A 20,461-nucleotide genomic window follows, 5' to 3' on the forward strand; every position below is an offset into this window, starting at 1 on the left:
GTACAAAGTAAACTTCACTGTAGAAGAGAAAAATTAAATGATAATATGTAGTTCAAACTAAAGTAATGAATACATATATAATATACCAATGAAGGTCTTGGTTTGGTGAGTAATTCACTTTTGCAGTAGGAAAAAAAAGATATTGTAACAAAAAAAAACAGCCAAATCACTGCTGTTTAGTTAAAGGAGAAGAAAAAAAAATCAGTTAAAAATGTTTTTGTTAGTAACTATTTTACTAAGCCTATGTATTTCAAAATCAAAATACATCTGTGAATATACCAAGAAATTGACATTAGTAAACTTTTGTCTTGGGGTGACAGCTTAATTAAGGTTATAATAATTTTAGCTTGTCAATAGTAATAATAATATCAGAATCAATGTTCCTGTTCAGTGTATTATATGGTCTAATTTGATTATAAATGGAATTTTGGCAACAAAAAATGGAAAATGCCAATCCCTTAATATGGAAATGATTACAAGTAAAATTTTATGATTAATACTTGTTAAAACATATATGAGGTTACATAAGCATATTGGTATGCTAGAAATGTTAAAGTTTTCCCTCTTTTTTTTTTTTTTTTTGTACATTATGTCAACTTCTCCACCTACTTGATATTTCATTGAGTTCCTCCATGACAGAGACAGGCAAAAGTGGTGGCAACCTTTTGGAAAAGAAGTCCTTTAGGGCAGTAGCAACAGCATTAACTGGAATATCCAGATCTCTGATTGAAACTTGTGGATCTGGGAAGAAAAAACAATGTCTTGAAACAAGCCATAACTAATTTATACTATACAATGTGAATACAAAAAATCCAAAGTGAAATTTTTGGGAATATGTCCGATATGATGCACTGACATAATAAAAAAAAAAAGTATTACATGAAAACAAATGTTCAGATATCTACCGTTGCATCAAATACTTTTCTACATGGTGCAATGCAACATGAACTTTTATAGTATTTCTGACACAATAAATTCTATACTATACACAAAGTTTTATGTACAATGTTTTTTTAGTTTTGTCTTGATCATAAAAAAGTATTTACTAAAACTGCTAATACACAAGATACAGTTTCTCATTACATGAATACAGTTATTCACAAGCATACGATGCAGACTTCACATGATGTCAGTACAAATTATATAGGACTTTTTTTTGCAAATAAAAAAAAATATTTCATCAATCCCCCTCCCCCCAAGAAAAGACTGACCACGGACATGTAAAGTTTAAAGACAAACCATATAAATTTACAATAGAGCATAATATCTGGAAATTGTCTAGTATATTTGACACATACCTTCATCAAACTTCTGATATAACTGATCTACATGAGCTCTATTTCCTGGTACCCTGTAAATACCTTCGGAGTCTAGCCCTTCTTCCTCTATAAATTTGATACACTTTTCCACAAACAGGGGAATATGATTATTCTCTGACTGAGCAAAGCTTTCTAGTCCTTGTACTGCCTGGTTTGCATTTCCTCCTTTTCCCTGAGCAGTTTTCTTTTTCTTTTTCTCTGTTAGCCGCTTCTATCAAATTCCAAAAACAAAAGATTCCACTAAATGTTCTAATACTTTTAAGATTTCCATCCTTTATATTTTGATAATGACACAAAAGTAGTTTGTTTATGAGATTAAATATAAAACATATATATAAAAGGATAACAGAATTACACATAACAATTTTAGATTCACCAACAACTGTGATAAAGCTAAGCAGAAGCCTAAGGTTTACTGCAAGAGTAAATACATTTGTTATTAAAAACACTGTTACCGAGTTCCCTAATGACAACAAGTCTCATTATGCATTGTTAAATAAGTATTAAATTGTTTTATATGTGAAATCCAAGTAACTAAACATCATTGCATAATATTTAAAAATAATTTATATTAATAAATAACCATTTATGCCATTCTAAATACCTGGATTATTTATCATATTTCCCAAATAACAAACTGAAACTGACAAATTGTTAAAGCTAATAAAATAAAACTGTCCGACAAATATGTATTTTAGATACATAAATACTAACATATCTTATGTAATCATATAAACAATGATGTACCTCTTCCTTCAACCGACGTTTCTCTAACTTTTCATCTTCTCGAAGTTTCTTATCTTTCTTCCTGGATGTTTTTTCACCATCTTTGATCATCACAGACTTCTGAAAATTTTTTATGGGTTTTAAGACTATTAAAATACTATAACAAACATAACACAAAACATTAAAGTATCATTCAAAAATTATTATTTCTTTCACTCCAAGTTAGATATATTTGAGGTTATCCAAGCTTTGACTGAATTAAGATATAATAAAATACTGATGTTCATGAAAATCAATCCAACTGATGAAGTAATTAAAAGTTTAATATGATGGAAAATAAGACACATTAAAACATTCCTAAACTTTATCACAGTTGGTTTTTTCCTGTGTTTTCTTAGATTTTAAACCAAATATGTAACAAACATTTAATCAAAACTAGTGTTATTATTTCACTCTAAATTATATAACCTATAGGTCACTTACATGCGAATTTAAACGATAGCACTACAATACAGAATATATAAAATAGTATGTAAAACAAAACATTAAGTTACAAGCTCATGTGGGAAATGACTGTAGTACTTCCTGAAATGTAAATATTGCTTCTGATTTACATCTTACTCGAGTATATTACAAGGCTAAAAGCAATCTCGTGAACTTTGTAGAAGTTTGCTGAGTTCAACAAGAGTTTAATTTCTCTCGTATATTTTAGCAAGTTATCCCAACTATCATGAGAAGGTAAACAAGTGTTACTAAGTTCCTAACTACATTAATGTAACATTTCATAAATCCTTTACTAGAGATAATTTATTTTAATGCTCTGAGAGAGAACGTGCATCAATCAATTCCCATATTGCACATATTTGTGTGCAATAAATCATAACTATATATTTACCCCGTATTATCTTGTGCACTATGCCTAACATGTAACCCGTATATAAAAAGAGTATTAGAAGTTCTGATAAATGCAGTACAACCAAACATTATACTGGAAATTTCATTTCACAAAAGAGCACTAGGTAGTGTCATCTTGAAGTTGTAAACCATGTATCATGACAAAAACAAAACTGAAAACAAACAACTTATATTACACAGATAACTTAGAATGCAATTGCATCTATATGAACTTAAAAAAATAGAGAGTTTGGTGGAATTTTGTATCTTTCTGGATATGGTCAATACATTTATGTAATTACTAGTCAACGAAAAAGATTTACAAAAAAACAGAAATTCCCCAACTTTAGGCATCTTTATCCTGACTGTGAACACCCCAACAATATCACATTGAAGTATACCATAAATTTTAATATGAAATGAAGCAATTTTCAGTTTAGATAATTTGGTTTGTTCACTGAAAGTGAATAGATATTTACCCTCATCATAACTGCTGGATCTTTAGGTGATACCAACTCATATCCTGAGTTTTCATCAGGAGGAGGCATACAAAGAGAGCTTTCAATTTTGAGCTTTGCTGAAAAGAAACAAAATAGGGCAACTCTTGGACAGTATAAACTAATGTTCTATTTCAAATGTTTTTGCAGAATAACAGCGAACTTACGACTGATTTTCTAAAAAAAAAGAAGGAATACAAGATATTTACATTTTCTTTTAATATTAATTATGTAGTACCATCTTCTCTATATATCTATGCATTACTGGAAAACTATAGCTTTCAATCATACAAAATGCATAAAAATACTCTCACAACCAAAGCTGGACAATCAACTCAATTAAGTATAAGCAATGAGCACTTGTCTAGCAACTGAAATTATGATCAAATTGACTGTTGTTAAAATAACCTATTTAGTGTTTCAGCAACTTTCAACTACTGAAATAATTAAAACATTCCCATTATGATTTCTCATTATTATTTTAAATGTTCATATTTGTTCAGTTAAAGTGATGCAAATAATCAAAATTAGCATAGCTGGTTTTTACTATTTCTTATTATCCCAGCTACCTAAGTAATGTAGCTACTTTAAATATAATATTCTTTTATGTTGTTAAGTTTTTAATTTATAGTTGGATAATCTACTCTTTAGTGTTGGATATGGTGTAAAATTAGTTTTTTAAATTGTGTGATATGATATTCATAATTTATAACGTGTAACTGTATTCTTTAGTGTTAAATAAAAACTTACTTTTCCTACATTGTGTATGCCATATTTCTATCACCATACCTCTTACTTTTTAGTTTATTTTGTAATAAAGCACAAAGCTTAAAAATTGGCTATCTATGCCCTGCCCATCAGAGGTATCAAAACCCAATTACTAGTGTTATAAGCCCCAACCTTATTTTTCTAAATTTGTTTCTCAATGGAAATTGTTGCAGGCAATGATATGTATCTAACATGCAACTTGACAATAATGAGGTAAACTGTAACAAAGCAATTAAAATTACCCACTCAGTCATGACAGCTTTCAACCATGAGATACATTACAAATTTAAATATACTAAATTATCAAAAACCAATAGAATAATTTAGCATTAAAATTTTCAAATATCAGTGATTTTAAGTAACAAAACCAAAGTATGAATAACACATTTCACACTGTTTTGAACTTCACACTGTATAGAATAGTAATGCAAACATGTACTCCACAATGAATTACATATAGATAGGCTGTAACTGAATAGTCTTCATAATGTACAATGACTAATAAACATTTAATAAAGACTGGTGTGCCAAATCAGTATTGTACTGATCCAAAATAAATTTTTGGCTCACTGTGCACTGGAATATTGTTGCATACAAAGTAACAACAAATTTTATATCCACAGTAATCTTACTAGTATCAACCATTAACAAGACAAGAAGCAGTCAGTGTTGAAGTTAGTCTCTTTGTAAGCACATGCTTGATTGTCTTGATGTATTTGTATCTGTAAAAAATAATGAATTTAATCTCCCAAATCAGGTGTACACAACTTGTAATAACCAGTACTTAATAGTTATCTTATTAGTCTGTTATGTTAGTGTGGTTTGAATATTATCATTATACACTCTCCTTATTCTTCAAAATCCATTAGGGACTAAAGAATGTAGTATTTAAAAATATCATAGGCCTAATACTAACAGCAAGTGTAACTAGTTATATTCATGTTTTGTCAGCTTGCAGAAGGTGTTTAACACCATAACAGTTATTGTTGTAACAAATAGCTTATACAAATAATGTTCCAGTCACTACTACGTCTGTAGTTTCTCAACCAGTTTTATAGGCTTCTTAACATGTTAAATAATGTCACAATGATTAACATTTAATAACTTCAAAACACAAAAAAACTATTACCTTAAAGTATTAAACAAAGTGTCTCACAGACTTAAATAGAGCTGTAATTAACAACCTTACCTAATTAACAAATGGCCAAAGTCACTACACCACTATAATTGGGAAAGCACATCAAATTAAATGATTGTATAATGTACTGAAAGGACAGAAAAGTCCATACTCTGTAGACAGACATAACCAGTAATGTACAAGTATAATAAAGGTAAACAGAAGACTGAAAGAATATACTACTAAACACAAATGTACATGTGTACCAAATATCACTGACCAAAAAGGTGCAGATATCCATATGATTAAAATTGGATAAGTTTATATCACTTTCAATCTATTCATACAAATTCCTCCTTTGGCTCCAGTAATTATACTTGTGTTTATATAATCATTCAAGGATTTTATATTTAAAAAAAAATTATCATGGAAAACATTAAAAAAAAGTACAAGGTGAGAATCTAAAAGTTTCTGCATCAAACTGCTATTTGCAAATTTTAAAGTTTATTTGTATATAGATAATTTAATCTTTTAATTCTACTTATAAGACTAAAATTACTTTTTTTGAAAAACATGTTGAAAATATGTCCAATTAACCTCAGAGATAATGGTCTTAATATCAAGTTAAAAAACAAATGGAAATACTTAAAGAATTACCAGCAAAGTTTATGATGACAAGTAAAACGTAAATGCATGGATTTTAATTGAAAATTAAAAACAAAATATAAACACTAACTCAAAAATTCAGAGAAAAAACTAATAAAATTATTATTTATATTGCACATCTTTAACTCAGTAATCCATATATAAGAGTGTCACTGCACATTAATTACTTAATGAATTCAAAAACTTATATTTTTCCTTCATAAAACCACAATTGAGTTAATCAGGCATCTTAAATACATTTGCGTACATAGAAGTGTAAAGTATGCAAAAAAACCAAAAACATCAAATGCAATGGCACAATTTTTATAATAATTCTCAATAAAACAAATATTATGCATTCAAAAATTTAATCCATCATTTCAACATTCTTTGAAATTTCCTACTAACATCTTCTCCTGTGAAAATACTCAAAACATAGGTTGCTATAAAATGTTTTAATTTGGATATGGGGTCATTTCATGTGGTTTCACACACAAGAAACAACCAACACACAATTTCCTTTTAAGATTAATCAAAAGTAAGTTCACAATGTTTTAACTTTCTGTTTATACTCACAAAAAACAAAAACAAAAAACAATTATCAAAAATGTATAACATAGAAAAAAAACACAAAGCATGGGTTTCTTTTTTAATACATTAAGATGTAGTACTGACTACTATAAATAACCCTGACAGATGGCTTAATTATTTCCAGTTTTAATATTGGAGAACTTAGAAGCAGATCTTAAAACATCTAAAACTGAAAATAATCAATTAATATATGTATAAATAAAATCCTTTTTATATTACATATAGTGAGGATCACTAAGTCAGTTTTTAAATAAAGAAGCTTTTAATCAAGTTTTGTAAGCTTTATTAAAACCAGTTTAATTACTCCAATTATTATGTATACTTGAAGCAGTTTAAAGTTAAAAAATACACAACAAAACATTGTAAATAAAATGTTGGCATCTACACACAGAGCAGGATAACAATTGAAATAAACAAGTATCCTTCAAATTTATTAAGCCTACCATCCAAGTTTTTCATGTTCATAAATCACATCGAACAGTAACACGTTATACCAAAGTATGTAATTCAATCACACTTGAAAAGTGTAAGTATAGTAAATAATTATACTTTACATGAACATATATAAAGTATACAAGTCAACATAAACCTAAGTACGTCACAGATACAGAATGCAACAATTTTCATAAAAAAAGAAACCAAATTCAACAAAACCATCATGCTGAAATACCTCAGTATATAATTACAAAACACTACAATATTTATCTAAAGGAACCATATTTCATATTAACATACATATATTACACAACATGAACTTATACCAGTCTTGCAACTCTGAAATGTTACAATATTCAATAAAACATTTTAAAGAAACATGTTTCATTTATATTCCAGTGTCAACCTGTCACACTTGGTAAAAAAGTAAAAAGGTTCATACAAAAAAAAAAAGACATGTACCATGTTAATATATATAGTATGTAAACATGCCAGCATAAGTCTATATTAATGCTCTGATGCATTTCATAATTACAGCACACATGCTTCATGCAAAGAACAGATAGTAAAAATGCATTACTGAAACATAGTTCATACTATTGATCTGTTAAACTGTGTTCCAGCTCTCCATAATCACATGAAGTTTAATGACTGCAATTTTTATTTCTTGGAACTTAAATGAACACTTCAGCAACAAAACAAGCAAAGTGTCTTCCAAAATATTGAGAAATATCCACGCACAAAGCCAAGGTTTAGATTTGCTTTCCTATCCTACCCCCACCACCTCTATTACAAGCTTACATTTGCTATATATTTTGCTCACACCTCTTATACTGTATCACTTATATCTGGTCCATACTGCATCATTCTTTCAACCTGGTATGGGTAAAAAGGCAAAAATGATAATTTCTCTCCCTAAATTTACCTTTTGTTACTAATATGTTTATTTCAAAGAAAACACATTACTTACATAATAATATTTTACTCAAAGCCTTACAACAAAGTTGAGGAAAGGTCAAAGAAAGTACAAAGTTACTTTTCTCCTACAAGGATAAGAAAAATGACACTTGTACTACATGTAAGTTTTTGGCTTAATAAGTACTTTGCTTTTTGAAATGAAGTACAATGCTGAAAATGAAAACTCAAAACTTACAAATATTCGGGCTTCAGTAAATTTTTCACCATCTATCACCTAAAAGTTTGGTCCTGTGTTTAGTAGGAGTTTGCTATTCTTAATTTTGTATTGAAGTCCTTTTAATAACTACTCAATGCAATTACACAGTTAATTCAATATAGTAAGCATTTAGCATAACAATGTTCAGGGACAACAAACGACCTGTTGGTCCACCTCGGCTGTCCCATCCTCTAAACTATTATAAATTCAAAAACAGCCCTTATTGTTCATATAATTTTTAAGCTTTTTCTTAAACTCGCATAAATTTACTGCTTCTACAATATCTGAAGGTAATCCATTCCAGATATCAAACACCCCATTAGAAAAATAAGGCAGTCTAAGCTGAAAATTACTCCTAGCCTGCATAAATTTATATGCGTCTCCTAGTCCTTCTATTCTCACTGTTAAATAAGAAGAAAGGTAATACATCAACACCATCAATTCTATTTACAATCCTAAACACTTCAATCAGATCATCTGTAACTCTTCTTTTTTCAAGAGAAAACAGTTTCAAAGATCTCAATCATTCCTAATATGACAAACCATCCATCCAAGGCACCATTCTAGTGACCATTTTCTGAGCTCTTTTCAACAATTCTATGTTCTTCCTAAATTAAAAAGCCAAAAACTGAACAAAATATTCCGAATGTGGTCTAACCAGTGGCCTATACAATTAAATTATAATTTCTTTATACTTGTAGATATAATCTAAAATTTTATTTTCTTTAACATGAGCAACAGCATTAGAATAGCATAATTTTCATTTTAACAAAAACCTGAACTACAAGCTAAGACCAGCTGGGAATCATTGTGTATCTCATTTGTGAATTTTTATTTTTCCCTCACTAACATTTGTAATTTCAGTGAATTAAATAAGTAACATGAATGGCATGCAGGTCTACTTATTATTTGATTTGAAATTCTTTCTATAGCAAATTACAGTTTTCTTGAATTGCACTGCTCAGGAAAGCAAGCCAAGAAATAGAGTAAGAATCCATATAACGATGGAATGAAAACATTTTGTATGATTTTATGTAAAACACTATATCAAATCCTACAAATCACTGTATAAACCATCAATAAGTTCATAGTGAAAATTATATCCCATGATTTATATTTTATTACCATACGTTTTTGTTCCTTTTGCACATACATCATGTGTGTCAGCAATTAGTGTGAATATTTTGTATGCACAAGTTTCATTACAATGCATTCATATGTAAAAAACCCAACAAAAATGCATATTTATGTGGATAAACATCTCACCTAGAACACTGACAGTAAAAGATACCACTGAAGAAGTTATAAACAATGTATCATTCACAATGTCAAGAAAAGAAGCAGAAAAGACCTAAGCACTCCAAGGACATCCATCAATGGTTCATCTAAATATCTAAGGAGTCCTCCAGTTCTTACATAGAGATTACGCTTTATATAAATACAAAGAAATGGAAAAAATATGTAACTGATTCAAACAAATTCCACACCATTTAAAAATACCAATTAAGAAAAGAGCTGAGGAAGGTGTAGAAAGGATAGTGTTCCCAGTTACCCTATGGAGCAAAGTGTCTCAAGAACACACCAGACCAGAAATTCTGTTATGAGAAATGGCAAAAAAGAGCCAGTACAGTAGGGCAATCACTAAAGTATAAGCATCTAGAAACCCTATCCCAAAAGCCATCCATGTAATGGAAGGGAATAATCCTATAAAATATTAAGGGATGAGATTTATGGTACAAACCACAGCTGATTCACAGCAAGAGGAAATCTATTAAAGACCTTATAGTAATGAAATAACTATAGATAAAATTATGAGAAGTCTTTTATTGCAGCTAAAACAATCACTTCATTTAAAAAACAAGCAGCACAAGCCAACAAAATTGCTAGACAATAAATCTGGTGTAAAGTAACTGAGAATTCAAATTTTGGATCAAGTGATACAAGTAAACCAATCAGCAATAAACATTTAAAAAAAATAAGAGATGTAATAGAAAAGTACTAGTAATATCTAAAACATACAGTATGAACTGGACATCAAAGTGGATGAACAGGTAAGTTCAAATTAAAACTGAGGAAGAGGCTTGGGCTTTTACATTATCATAAATGTTCAGTCAAATTCCAAATCATGGTAGAGATAAAAAGAAAGAATACATCAAAATCCTCTGAATATATACTTATAAAGAAACCAGTAGCAAAGATCTTACAATAAACACAGAAAAGAAAAATTATTTATTCTAAGTTAAAGAGGTTCAACATGAATATCCACAACTTGCCTTCACCCAAAATTAATGTCCTTATAATGTTCTAAAAATATATATACTTAATAATAAACATGCACATCCAAATAATGCACACAGCTTTATAACATTTTTATTACTTTACCAACACATTTTGGAAAATAAATACAACATGCTACAAGATACAAAACAATGATACCTGGATACAAATGTATAATACAAAATAAATAAAAGCCAAGCAAATGAAAGCAAACACAATATTATCCCACTAAAATATTTTAGTTTATACCTATTAACCAGTGGCAATAAAGCCAATAAAAATACATTTCATAATACAGAACCCAATCTTTATACAACAATATTTTGTTTTGTCAAGAATAAATAATAAAAGACCTCTAGCAAACTACAATAATTATTCAAGTAACTCATTTATCTTCTCTTTTTTTGTGACTTTTGTATACACCTAAAATTGTTTAGCTCATATGGGCACATGTTGCTAGAGGATAGTGACACTTCATATTTGTTTGCATAGAAAAATATTTCAAGTAGTGTTATGAAATCCAAAATTTAAACTTTTCACAAATATCATTACAGCTTTTGATGTTAATGTTACATAACAACTAAGATAGCTGTCAAGATAATTTGTCCTAACATATTTTAACTAGAAGCTTCAGCCATTGAACAGTGTTGTGGAATAAGTTGCAATTTTTTTAAAGACAAAATAAATATATTTACATCAATTTCATTTGTTTATACAAAGTTAGGGTTAAAAAATCCACCATGACAAAAACTAATACCTGCTTGTGAGCTTAATTTTACTACATAATCATGTAATCCTTTTTGTTTTTCCCACAAGATAAAAAAAATGCTTACAAGTTAGCAGATTTGTTTAAATTCATACAACAATACAGAAACTAAATTAGTTACCACTTTGTTATAATTGATTGTAAGCCTAACAAAAGTATTACCTTCATTTTAATTGTAAAAACATGCAGTCACAATCAAATAGTGAAACTGAATAAACACTAATTTTAAAAAGAGACGAATAATTTATAACAAACTCTAATGTCACCATGTAAACCTATGATTTTAATTTTTTTTTTATGTATATGCATAAAGTTACAGAATGAGCTACCTGCACTGTGTTCACAAGTGTCAAATGCAGATGTTTAACATTATAAACCTTCAAGCTCACTGTTGAGCTACCAAGCATCTCAAAATGTGTTGCAAAAATCAAAGAGTGAAAAAAAGGGGTTTTGCTTAAATTATACAGAAGTTAATAAATTAATCTGAAGTTTTTTCCATCAGCTGTATTCTTATTGGATTTTAATTACTGAATACTAGATGACTACACTCACTGTAAGGAAACTTCCACAAGAGACAGAATTTTACAAAATTCTGATTCATTTACAATTACATGTTTGTTGCAAAACACTGCAGAGTACAGCTGGACAATTAGTGAAGTTTGATAACTGATTTATCATTGGGCTCAGTAAACAGTTAGATTCAGTTATATGATTATTCTTCCACGAGACTTAGATAGTTAGAATAACACAAAATAGTGATAATCTTAAACAGTTATTTCAAGTGTTTTGTTATTTACACGAGTCACAACTACAATTACTTAAACTGAATTACACTTAATTAATCAAAACAATGAGAAAGCATTGTGGCAATATTTCCATTACTTGGATAGTTGGAATAACTGAAAACTAATAATCAGAAGTACCAATTTCAAGTAATTATTTTCATGACATTAGTTGATTTAATCATAATTTTGATTAAAAATATTTTACATGACTAATAAATGTGACTAATGCCCACAAGCAACAGACTGTATCAATAAATTGAAGTAATTGTCCAGCTCAACTGCAGTTTGTGTGTGTGTGTAACAAGAATAAACTAATTGTTTTATGTTACTTGTTTCTGTGTTAACTGTGCTACAGAGTATCAGCTTTTTATTAAGATAGTTTTTGAAGGATGCAACAAACATGACCATTTAATGCCAACTGAGGTAGGAAAACAACATGGGTTTAATAAGAATCACAGACAGGGAAAGCTCCAACCCACAGAGCACTGAAGTATTTTAAAAGCTACCATTTAGCAAGCCAAACAACGAAGGAGAAAGTGAACATTTAATTTAGTGAATAATATAAAATGACACCACAAAAGTCAAGAAATTCTTACCCTTATAAACCATAAGTTTTGATTATAAAATATTAAACAATTATCTTTCAAAATTTCAGAATATTGCTTGTTTTCTTAAAGAAAGCAACTTTACTGTTTTCTTCATAATTACTCTGTCTCTTTTACAAGATTAAAAGTTAGTGTAACAAATGAAGACAAAGTAAAATACAAACTAGTAAATGATGTTGCTTTCCCCCAATGTAAAATTTAAAGGTTTTCCTGCAGGTTATCTACTAATATAACAGCTGTCAGAAATGTAAAAAATTATATGAACTTTTATGGACTCAGAAAAGGGAAGTATAGAGCTTTGTTTCTCTTCTTGTAATATACTAAATTACTCAAATAGACAATTATCCCTTTTCATCACAATAAATTGCAGAAAATGATTTGCTAATAAAGCTTTTTAAGTCTTAGGTTTGAGATATTGAAGAAAATGCATTCCTTAAAAGTTTGATGATGACTACCAACTAATCAGCTAAGTGTACAATAACTCCTATTGCTTTTAATTATTTCCACACAAAAATTTTAAGAGAACTGAGAAAAGCATGAATGTTTTAATTTTCTTATCATTGTTACAGTAGAATATTTTCCTATTATTATAAATATCATAAATAAATTTTGCCCCAAACTTTATACAGTTCAATTTTATTTTAAAATATCAAACTTCAACTTACTTCTTTACATGACAAATCAATAATTTAGCAGCTCTATTCTGAGATGCAGCACCCAAACAGTGCATATCTTGAATATATATATTTATTCATTTGACTAATATTAAGAACCTATACTACATAAATGTGTTTATATAATTTATTTTATTTACTATTTAAGAAACCATTTAAAAATCATGGTGATAAACACTTTCCTGTTTTCAAATTGTGAGAAAAAAATTGTGATGTCAAAAAAAAAAAAAAAAGATAACACTGAGAAGTTTAGTGAGAAGAAAAAAATTATTGAAGGTTAGAGGTCAAGGTCACACACACAAAAACCAAAAGCTATCATGCAAACTCAGATTACAGACCTTTAAAAGCACCAAGCTATAGTTCCAAGGTCTCACTACTGAGAGGTTAGTTTAAGAAAGCAAGGTACATGAAACACAGGACTTACATGAAGGAGAGAAAATGTCACTATCAGGTGTTAGTGCACCAAACTGGAGAGCTCCTGCAAGATAAGGTGGTTGTTGTTGCTGTGGAATTGGCTGTGACTGTTGCTGAGCCTGCACCTGCTGCTTCCTGCGCCTTAAGCGAAATGACCGCTTGTGTTTGTATTTAGGACGGGGGGTACTTTTGAAGAGAGGTTCCTCATCATCTGACAAGTCACTGTCATCTGAAGGGGAGTTCCCCCCACTTCCATGTACTGTAAACAGTTATGCATTGGACCATTTAAATTTTTAGTTCAACCCTATTAGGTTGCTAAACGAACCCTTATCTTTTTAGTAATAACAGAAAAAAAAAAACCTAACACAATAAATATTCAGTCAGACACAGTTAACTATAACATTTCCAACCCCAAACCAAAGTAACTCAAGATTTAAATAGTTCCAAAATGAAAGAAATGATCGATTTTTCTGGTTGTATGACTCTTTTATCAAAATTATCAGGGGTTAAATGTGTTGCACTACAAGAAACTGCAGCATTAATCCGTTATTAACATAAGCCCCTAGAATAAAAAAAACAATTTTCTAATTTTAAACTGTTTACTACTGAATAACAGAAGCTTCTTAAAATCTAGAATTGTGTTTCTTTTTCATAAGAATTATCAAATTATCTAAAAAGGAGCCTTTCAACTTGAACAATGTGCTCACAGTCCAATAAAATTACACTTTAGAAAATTTTCGGGAAGTTTGGGGTAATTCTTAAGAGTGTAAAAAATAAAAGAGTAAAAAGTGTGAATTTCATGAAGTTCTCAGTAACAGTTATACAGACCAACAAAACTACAAAAACCACAATCTTTGGTCACCTTTTCATTTACTAAGGGTGGGAATGATGTATACTTTTAACTTTTTGATACTATGAGAATGTAACTGCAACATTAAACATCAAAACCATAGCCCTCCAGAAATTTCTTCATAATAATTATAATGGCAAACATTATGACACCAATTTACATTTTAAGTTTTTTAGCTGGAATTTAGTATGATATATGAAACTCTTATGGGACAGCTATTTTTTCCACAATATCAGATATTGGTTTTGATTAAATTTAAAATTCACTGAAGATTATTGTATGTTTGTTTATTGAATTTCACTCAAAGCTACTTGAGGGCTATCTGCATTAGCCATCCCTAATTTAGCAGTGCAAGACTAGAGGGAAGGCAACTAGTCATCATTACCCACTGCCAACTCTTGGGCAACTCTTTTACCAATGAATAGTGGAGACTGACCTTCACATTATAATGGCTGAAAGGGCAAACATTTTTGGAGTGACAGGGTTCGAACCCGTGACCCTCGGATTACGAGTTGAGTGCCTTAACCACATGGCCATGCTTTACCGATTATTGTTTAGTTATGTATTAAGTAATATAGTTTATTTTAGCACTACAAAACAAAATCAACTTTTATATTTAGTACTGACATTTTCTTACTTGTCAATAACTACTAGTATCACTGCTTTTGTTATGGTGATGAATACACATCATAATTTCACATCTATAGAAATGGTATACAATTTGAAACATTTATAATTGACAAATTTTTAATGTTACCATAACATGAAGAGACGTATTTAAGTACTTTTATCATAAATAAAAAATATAAAGAACATTATGAACTTTAGGAGAAAAGTAATCCCTGAACCAAGACATTGGTAAATTTTACAGAAGTTTTTATACAGTTTTTAAAAAGGAAGCATTTAGGAAACTTTTTTAAACTGATCCATTGTATTTTCACAATATTTTTATGTTTTTCTTTTATACGTAAGATTGCAGGATATAAGTTCATTAGCTAGAGATGAAAGTGCTATTCATAAAAAAAAACAACTATCCCTTTTAAGAAAAGTACACCAATAGGAATACTTGAATAGTGAGCCAAATACAAAGTGTGTGAAATCAACTACATTTGAAGCTTCTGTTATCTTTACAAAAGTTATCAGAGATGAACACTACAAAAAGGTCTTTTAGAGGTGCAGAAACGTTCTGAATAGTAATTTTGACATAAAAGTACTTGATTGTAATATACATATAAATACACATACATATTACAACTACACAAAATTATTTTATAGCCATGAAAAATATGATAGCTAAGCTAGGTAAGAAAATATGATCTTCATGTCTACACTTTACAAGGAAACCTCTAATTCATGAAAAAATACATGCTCATATTTACGATTAGCATTTGTAATGGCAACTTACAAAAACAAAACAATTAGTACTCATTTTAACTAAAAACTAGTAACTAGATTATATCATTCAAGAACACATTTGTTGTTGTTTTTAATGTATAAGAGAGGCTTTATTTTGCACTTCAAGTACCACCAATATTTATACACATCTGTTTGAATTATTTGGATGTAAATAAAATTGTATAATGAATCACATTTTAAACAAATACTTCAAATAATTTGATTAACTTCAGAATATTCCAAATATGTGACAAAATCTGTGCCGAACCAATAGCTAATTAAGAAAATGGCTCATACATTAAAAAGTGCAGATAAAAAGCTATAACAAGAGTGCACAGATCGTGTTATGACATAATAAAATTATTTTTAAGCTTGATATTAATAAGGGCATCTTGCAGATATCTTCAGTTTAATATAAAAGATTAAAAGATCTTGAAGATTAATATGTTTCCAAAAATTAGCCTGAAAAATCTTTATAAAAGCTTTATATTAAAAGAAATTTATACATAAAAGAAATTAAATGCATATTTATGTATTACACTAGATTTTTATCCAGATATTGTATAGTTCCTGATCAGTACAGGTAAAATTTATTGTGTTGTGAATATCATTGTCAGGGAGAAAAGCTAATATTTTCATAAAGAATAAACTAAACTCAACTACAACCAAAATATAAGTTGGTGCCATCAAGGTTTGTGTGCATCAGGACCAGGGGACTAGAAGAAAGACAATCAACACAGTGCTACCTTTATTCAGTGGATCAAGGGACTGGGTACCCATCATCCTTTCTCCCCCCTGGGAGTGGGGGAAGTGGGGGAGCTGGCCCCTCAAAAGATGGAACACGGGGTGGGGCAACAGGAACACCACGCTTTTTGCGAGTTTTCTTGTAGGGAGTAGGTTTGCGATTCACTCGACTATAAACATCTCTGTGCCTACGCTCCAGAGAACTCCATTCACTGTCTGAGTCAGAGCCAGCTGTTAGGAGAAAAGCTTCTGTCTTTTAAGAACAAGAACCTGTGATCAGCTATAGACCTTTCTAAAAGTAGTTTCTACACACCTTCTTTGCTTGTTATATAAAATGGTGCTAGCTAAGAAACGCCTATCACAAACATATAAAAAAAAATTCACACAATACAATTTCATAACTGTCATTTCATTCTCATCAATTGCTGCAGCCAACTTTTCACACCAATACAAAGAAAGTTCACACATCTCAAATTATACTAATGTCTATCAAGATACAACTCACAGATTCTGAAGAAATACTTGACAAAATCTATATTGTATGCTTATACAGTATATAATAATAATTACAGTATATGATACTCAAAGAATTATTACACACAATGATTATAATTGCTCTGGTGTGAATAAAAACTCTTATAAACATCATTAAAATGTGATAAATAAAAAGAAGTGTTTTCATAGTCATTACATAAAACATTTTTTCTATAGCAAGCTGTTGGTTCTGACAGTACAATTCATAAAACTTACTGAATAGTTTCAAAGGTAAGAAAACAAGACATACTTATAAGTCTTCATAAATGTGACTTTCAAATATAAAATCACTTCAAAGTTATTATTCATAAATATATATTTTTTACCTCTTTCAAAAGCTTCTTTATTTGCATGCCTTCGTCCTAAGGATCTGACTCGGTGCGACTTGCTTTCAGGTAAAGGATTGTGAACCACAGCATAGGAATATTCACTAGCATCTGCAGCACATAAAGGTACTGTGTCCTATTGTACACAGAAAAATAAAACATTAACTAAGCACAATGTCATCACATACATTTTCAGTATTTATTTAGCTTTGATGTTGGAAAAATGTTTGACATACAGGTTCACAAATGCATCATGACCAAAATACATGATTTTATAGTGTTGTTTCTTCAGAAATATAAATGGTAATAAAAATTTTCTAAATTACTAACCTAATGATGTATACAAATTTCATGAACACACACCAAACCCCAATATGTTGCTGAATAACATAAAAAGAATAAAATATATCGAATGAAAAGTTGCCAAAATTTAAAATGATAATAAAAACAACTTCCAACTCCCAATAATAAAGCGACATATTTATAAATTATGTAAATGTCAAATATGATGTTTCTTCCATTGTACAGTTTTGTTATCTAACATTACTCTAAGCTAAACACAGAAAACTCTAACATATAATCAGAGTGCTTATAAAAGGTGGATCTTTCTTCATCAGGAGACAAAGAATAACTATGTGATGAAACAGTTGAGTGACATCACGGTTAATCACCATGACAAACTGGAAGTCCTTTTGATAAGCTTTCAAAGGAATGTTTGCAAGTGTGGCTCATTTCTATTGTACAATATGACAGGAAACAACAGTCATGTATATACAAGCGGTTTAAAACGAAGATCAATTTAAAAGTTAGAGAGATAAAACTAAAAGAATAAACAAGAATGGAAAATTATCATAAATTAATGATAGTATGTGTGTTTTCTTATAGCAAAGCCACAGAGTGCTATTCAATATCAACTATTAATTTTTACCTTATATTGTTGGCTTAGTAACAGTTCCTTCGATATTAAAACATTTTGAGTACAAATACCGTTCTAACACATCTTTCTTCGAGTACAACAGGTTTGTACATCTTACCAAAAGCTTACTACATTTTGTGCAAATACATACACAGATAAATTTGGAATTTCAGTCAAGGTTCCTTGTCCAGTGAGATAGGTCCAATGTTCTGACCCATATATATTCAGTTAATATCTAGATTCATTGATTCCAGGACCTACATTTATTCAACAAGGTTAAACAGTATTTAAAGCAGCAATAGAAAGGTCTTTTTTTGGTGTTAATAGAAGATATATGGTTGTTGAAATGATCTTTGATTTTCTACAAGATAAACTGTCATAGTTGTTGTGCAAGTAATCTCTTTAGGAATCTTAAAATGTGTTTTACTGGAAAGAATTGGTACTTTCTTTGAACTTGCAGGCCAAACAATGAGCTTTCTCATATCACATAAATTATTTATTTTTACTAATATTTTATATACTCTTCAAAAAAGAAATGCAAAAGGCAAAATATGAGACAAATTGTTAACAAGTTTATTCCGGGTAGATCTGTATGACATGTGTGAAACTTTGCACATTCACTGCTGAACATCCAAAGTCTGCAAAGGCGAAGTCCACGCTCACTAGTTGAAGTTTAACGTCACTCAACGTCAATGATGAGTATGCCCCCCATGAGCATCAATAACTGCTTGGTATCTCCTGCCCATGGAAGCTATGAGATGACGAATCACATCCTGTGGAATGGCTGTCCACTCAGCCTGCAAAGCTGCTGCAAGCTGAGGTAGAGTCTGCGGTTGAGGTTGTCGCCGTCGCAGACGTCGGTCCAACTCGTCCCAAAGATGTTTGATGGGGTTTAAATCTGGTGATCTGGAGGGCCAGGGAAGAACGTTGATGTTGTGGTGTGTCAAGAAGACAGTGGTGAGTTGGGCTGTGTGAGAACGGGCGTTGTCATGTTAAAAACCTCGTTGACGTTCACCATGATAGGTTGCATATGGGGCCTAAGAATCTCGTCAATGGTTGCGTACGGTCTGATTGGAAATCCTACATAGCCCTGGTATGGTTGAGGCAGTAGACGTCGCAGTGGTGGTCCTATCCCGAAGGTGACGTAACTGGATGTTGCGATCTTGTGCGGGCGTGGTCACACGAGGTCTGCCAGATGGTGGACGGTCATGAGTTGATCCATGTTGTTGGTGACGATTCCATAGCCTTGTGATGGTACTTGGGTGGACATTCACAGCTCTGGCAACATCTGATCGAGATTCACCTGCTTCCAAGCTACCAATGGCATTGTTGCATTGTGCTTCAGTCAGTCTTGGCATAACTGTATTGCGTGTCGGTGGCTTAACACTGAGCTATGGAAACCGAGAACCCATCACTTTTATAGGGATTTTGCACATGTTGCACTTGCAGAACATGCAGATCTCTCGAACAAATTTATTGGACATACATGCGTTTTGGCGAAAAATCCGATGTTTTCCTCAGTTTTCAAAGTGCACAACTTTTATTGTCATTTTGTTCTGACAATCAGTGCCTTAACATGTGTAACATCACATACTCTGAGCTAGTAACGTTATTACATATATTTCTCTTTAAAATAACAAAAACATCCCTTTTGCGTTTCTTTTTTTGAAGAGTATATATTAGCTCATTTTCATTACTATTCAAGATGATGTAATCATATAAACATTAGTTAATAGTACTCTAATTATAGAATACAGGGTATATTTTGACCCACTAAATGTTTCTAAACAACACTATACACATTTAATTTCTACAAAATAATGTAAAGAAATGCCTAGTGGTTTGCTACAAACCAAACAACCTATAACTTGTTAAAGATTTAAGTCACAATTATATCATGATGTTAGCTTGAAAAAGTAACCCTTTATTTATTATAATAATTCTTTCCCCCAAAAAAACAAACACAACAAACGATGACAACAGTTTATAATACAAACAAACAGAATTTA

At 30.4% G+C, this 20,461-nt stretch overlaps 1 protein-coding gene across 1 annotated transcript in view; it reads right to left on the minus strand.

Annotated features, from left to right (window-relative positions):
* LOC143223256 (rho GTPase-activating protein 190-like) overlaps window positions 1–20,461 on the minus strand; it is a 148,596-nt gene that overhangs the window by 3,630 nt on the left and 124,505 nt on the right. The window contains 8 exon segments of the mRNA XM_076450966.1: window positions 610–741; window positions 1,299–1,530; window positions 2,067–2,165; window positions 3,419–3,516; window positions 13,698–13,946; window positions 16,679–16,727; window positions 16,729–16,907; window positions 17,537–17,672. Coding sequence (XP_076307081.1) covers window positions 610–741; window positions 1,299–1,530; window positions 2,067–2,165; window positions 3,419–3,516; window positions 13,698–13,946; window positions 16,679–16,727; window positions 16,729–16,907; window positions 17,537–17,672 — 1,174 coding nt within the window.

This window comes from Tachypleus tridentatus, chromosome 8, assembly GCF_004210375.1.
Source record: "Tachypleus tridentatus isolate NWPU-2018 chromosome 8, ASM421037v1, whole genome shotgun sequence".
NCBI classification, from domain to species: Eukaryota; Metazoa; Arthropoda; class Merostomata; order Xiphosura; family Limulidae; genus Tachypleus; species Tachypleus tridentatus.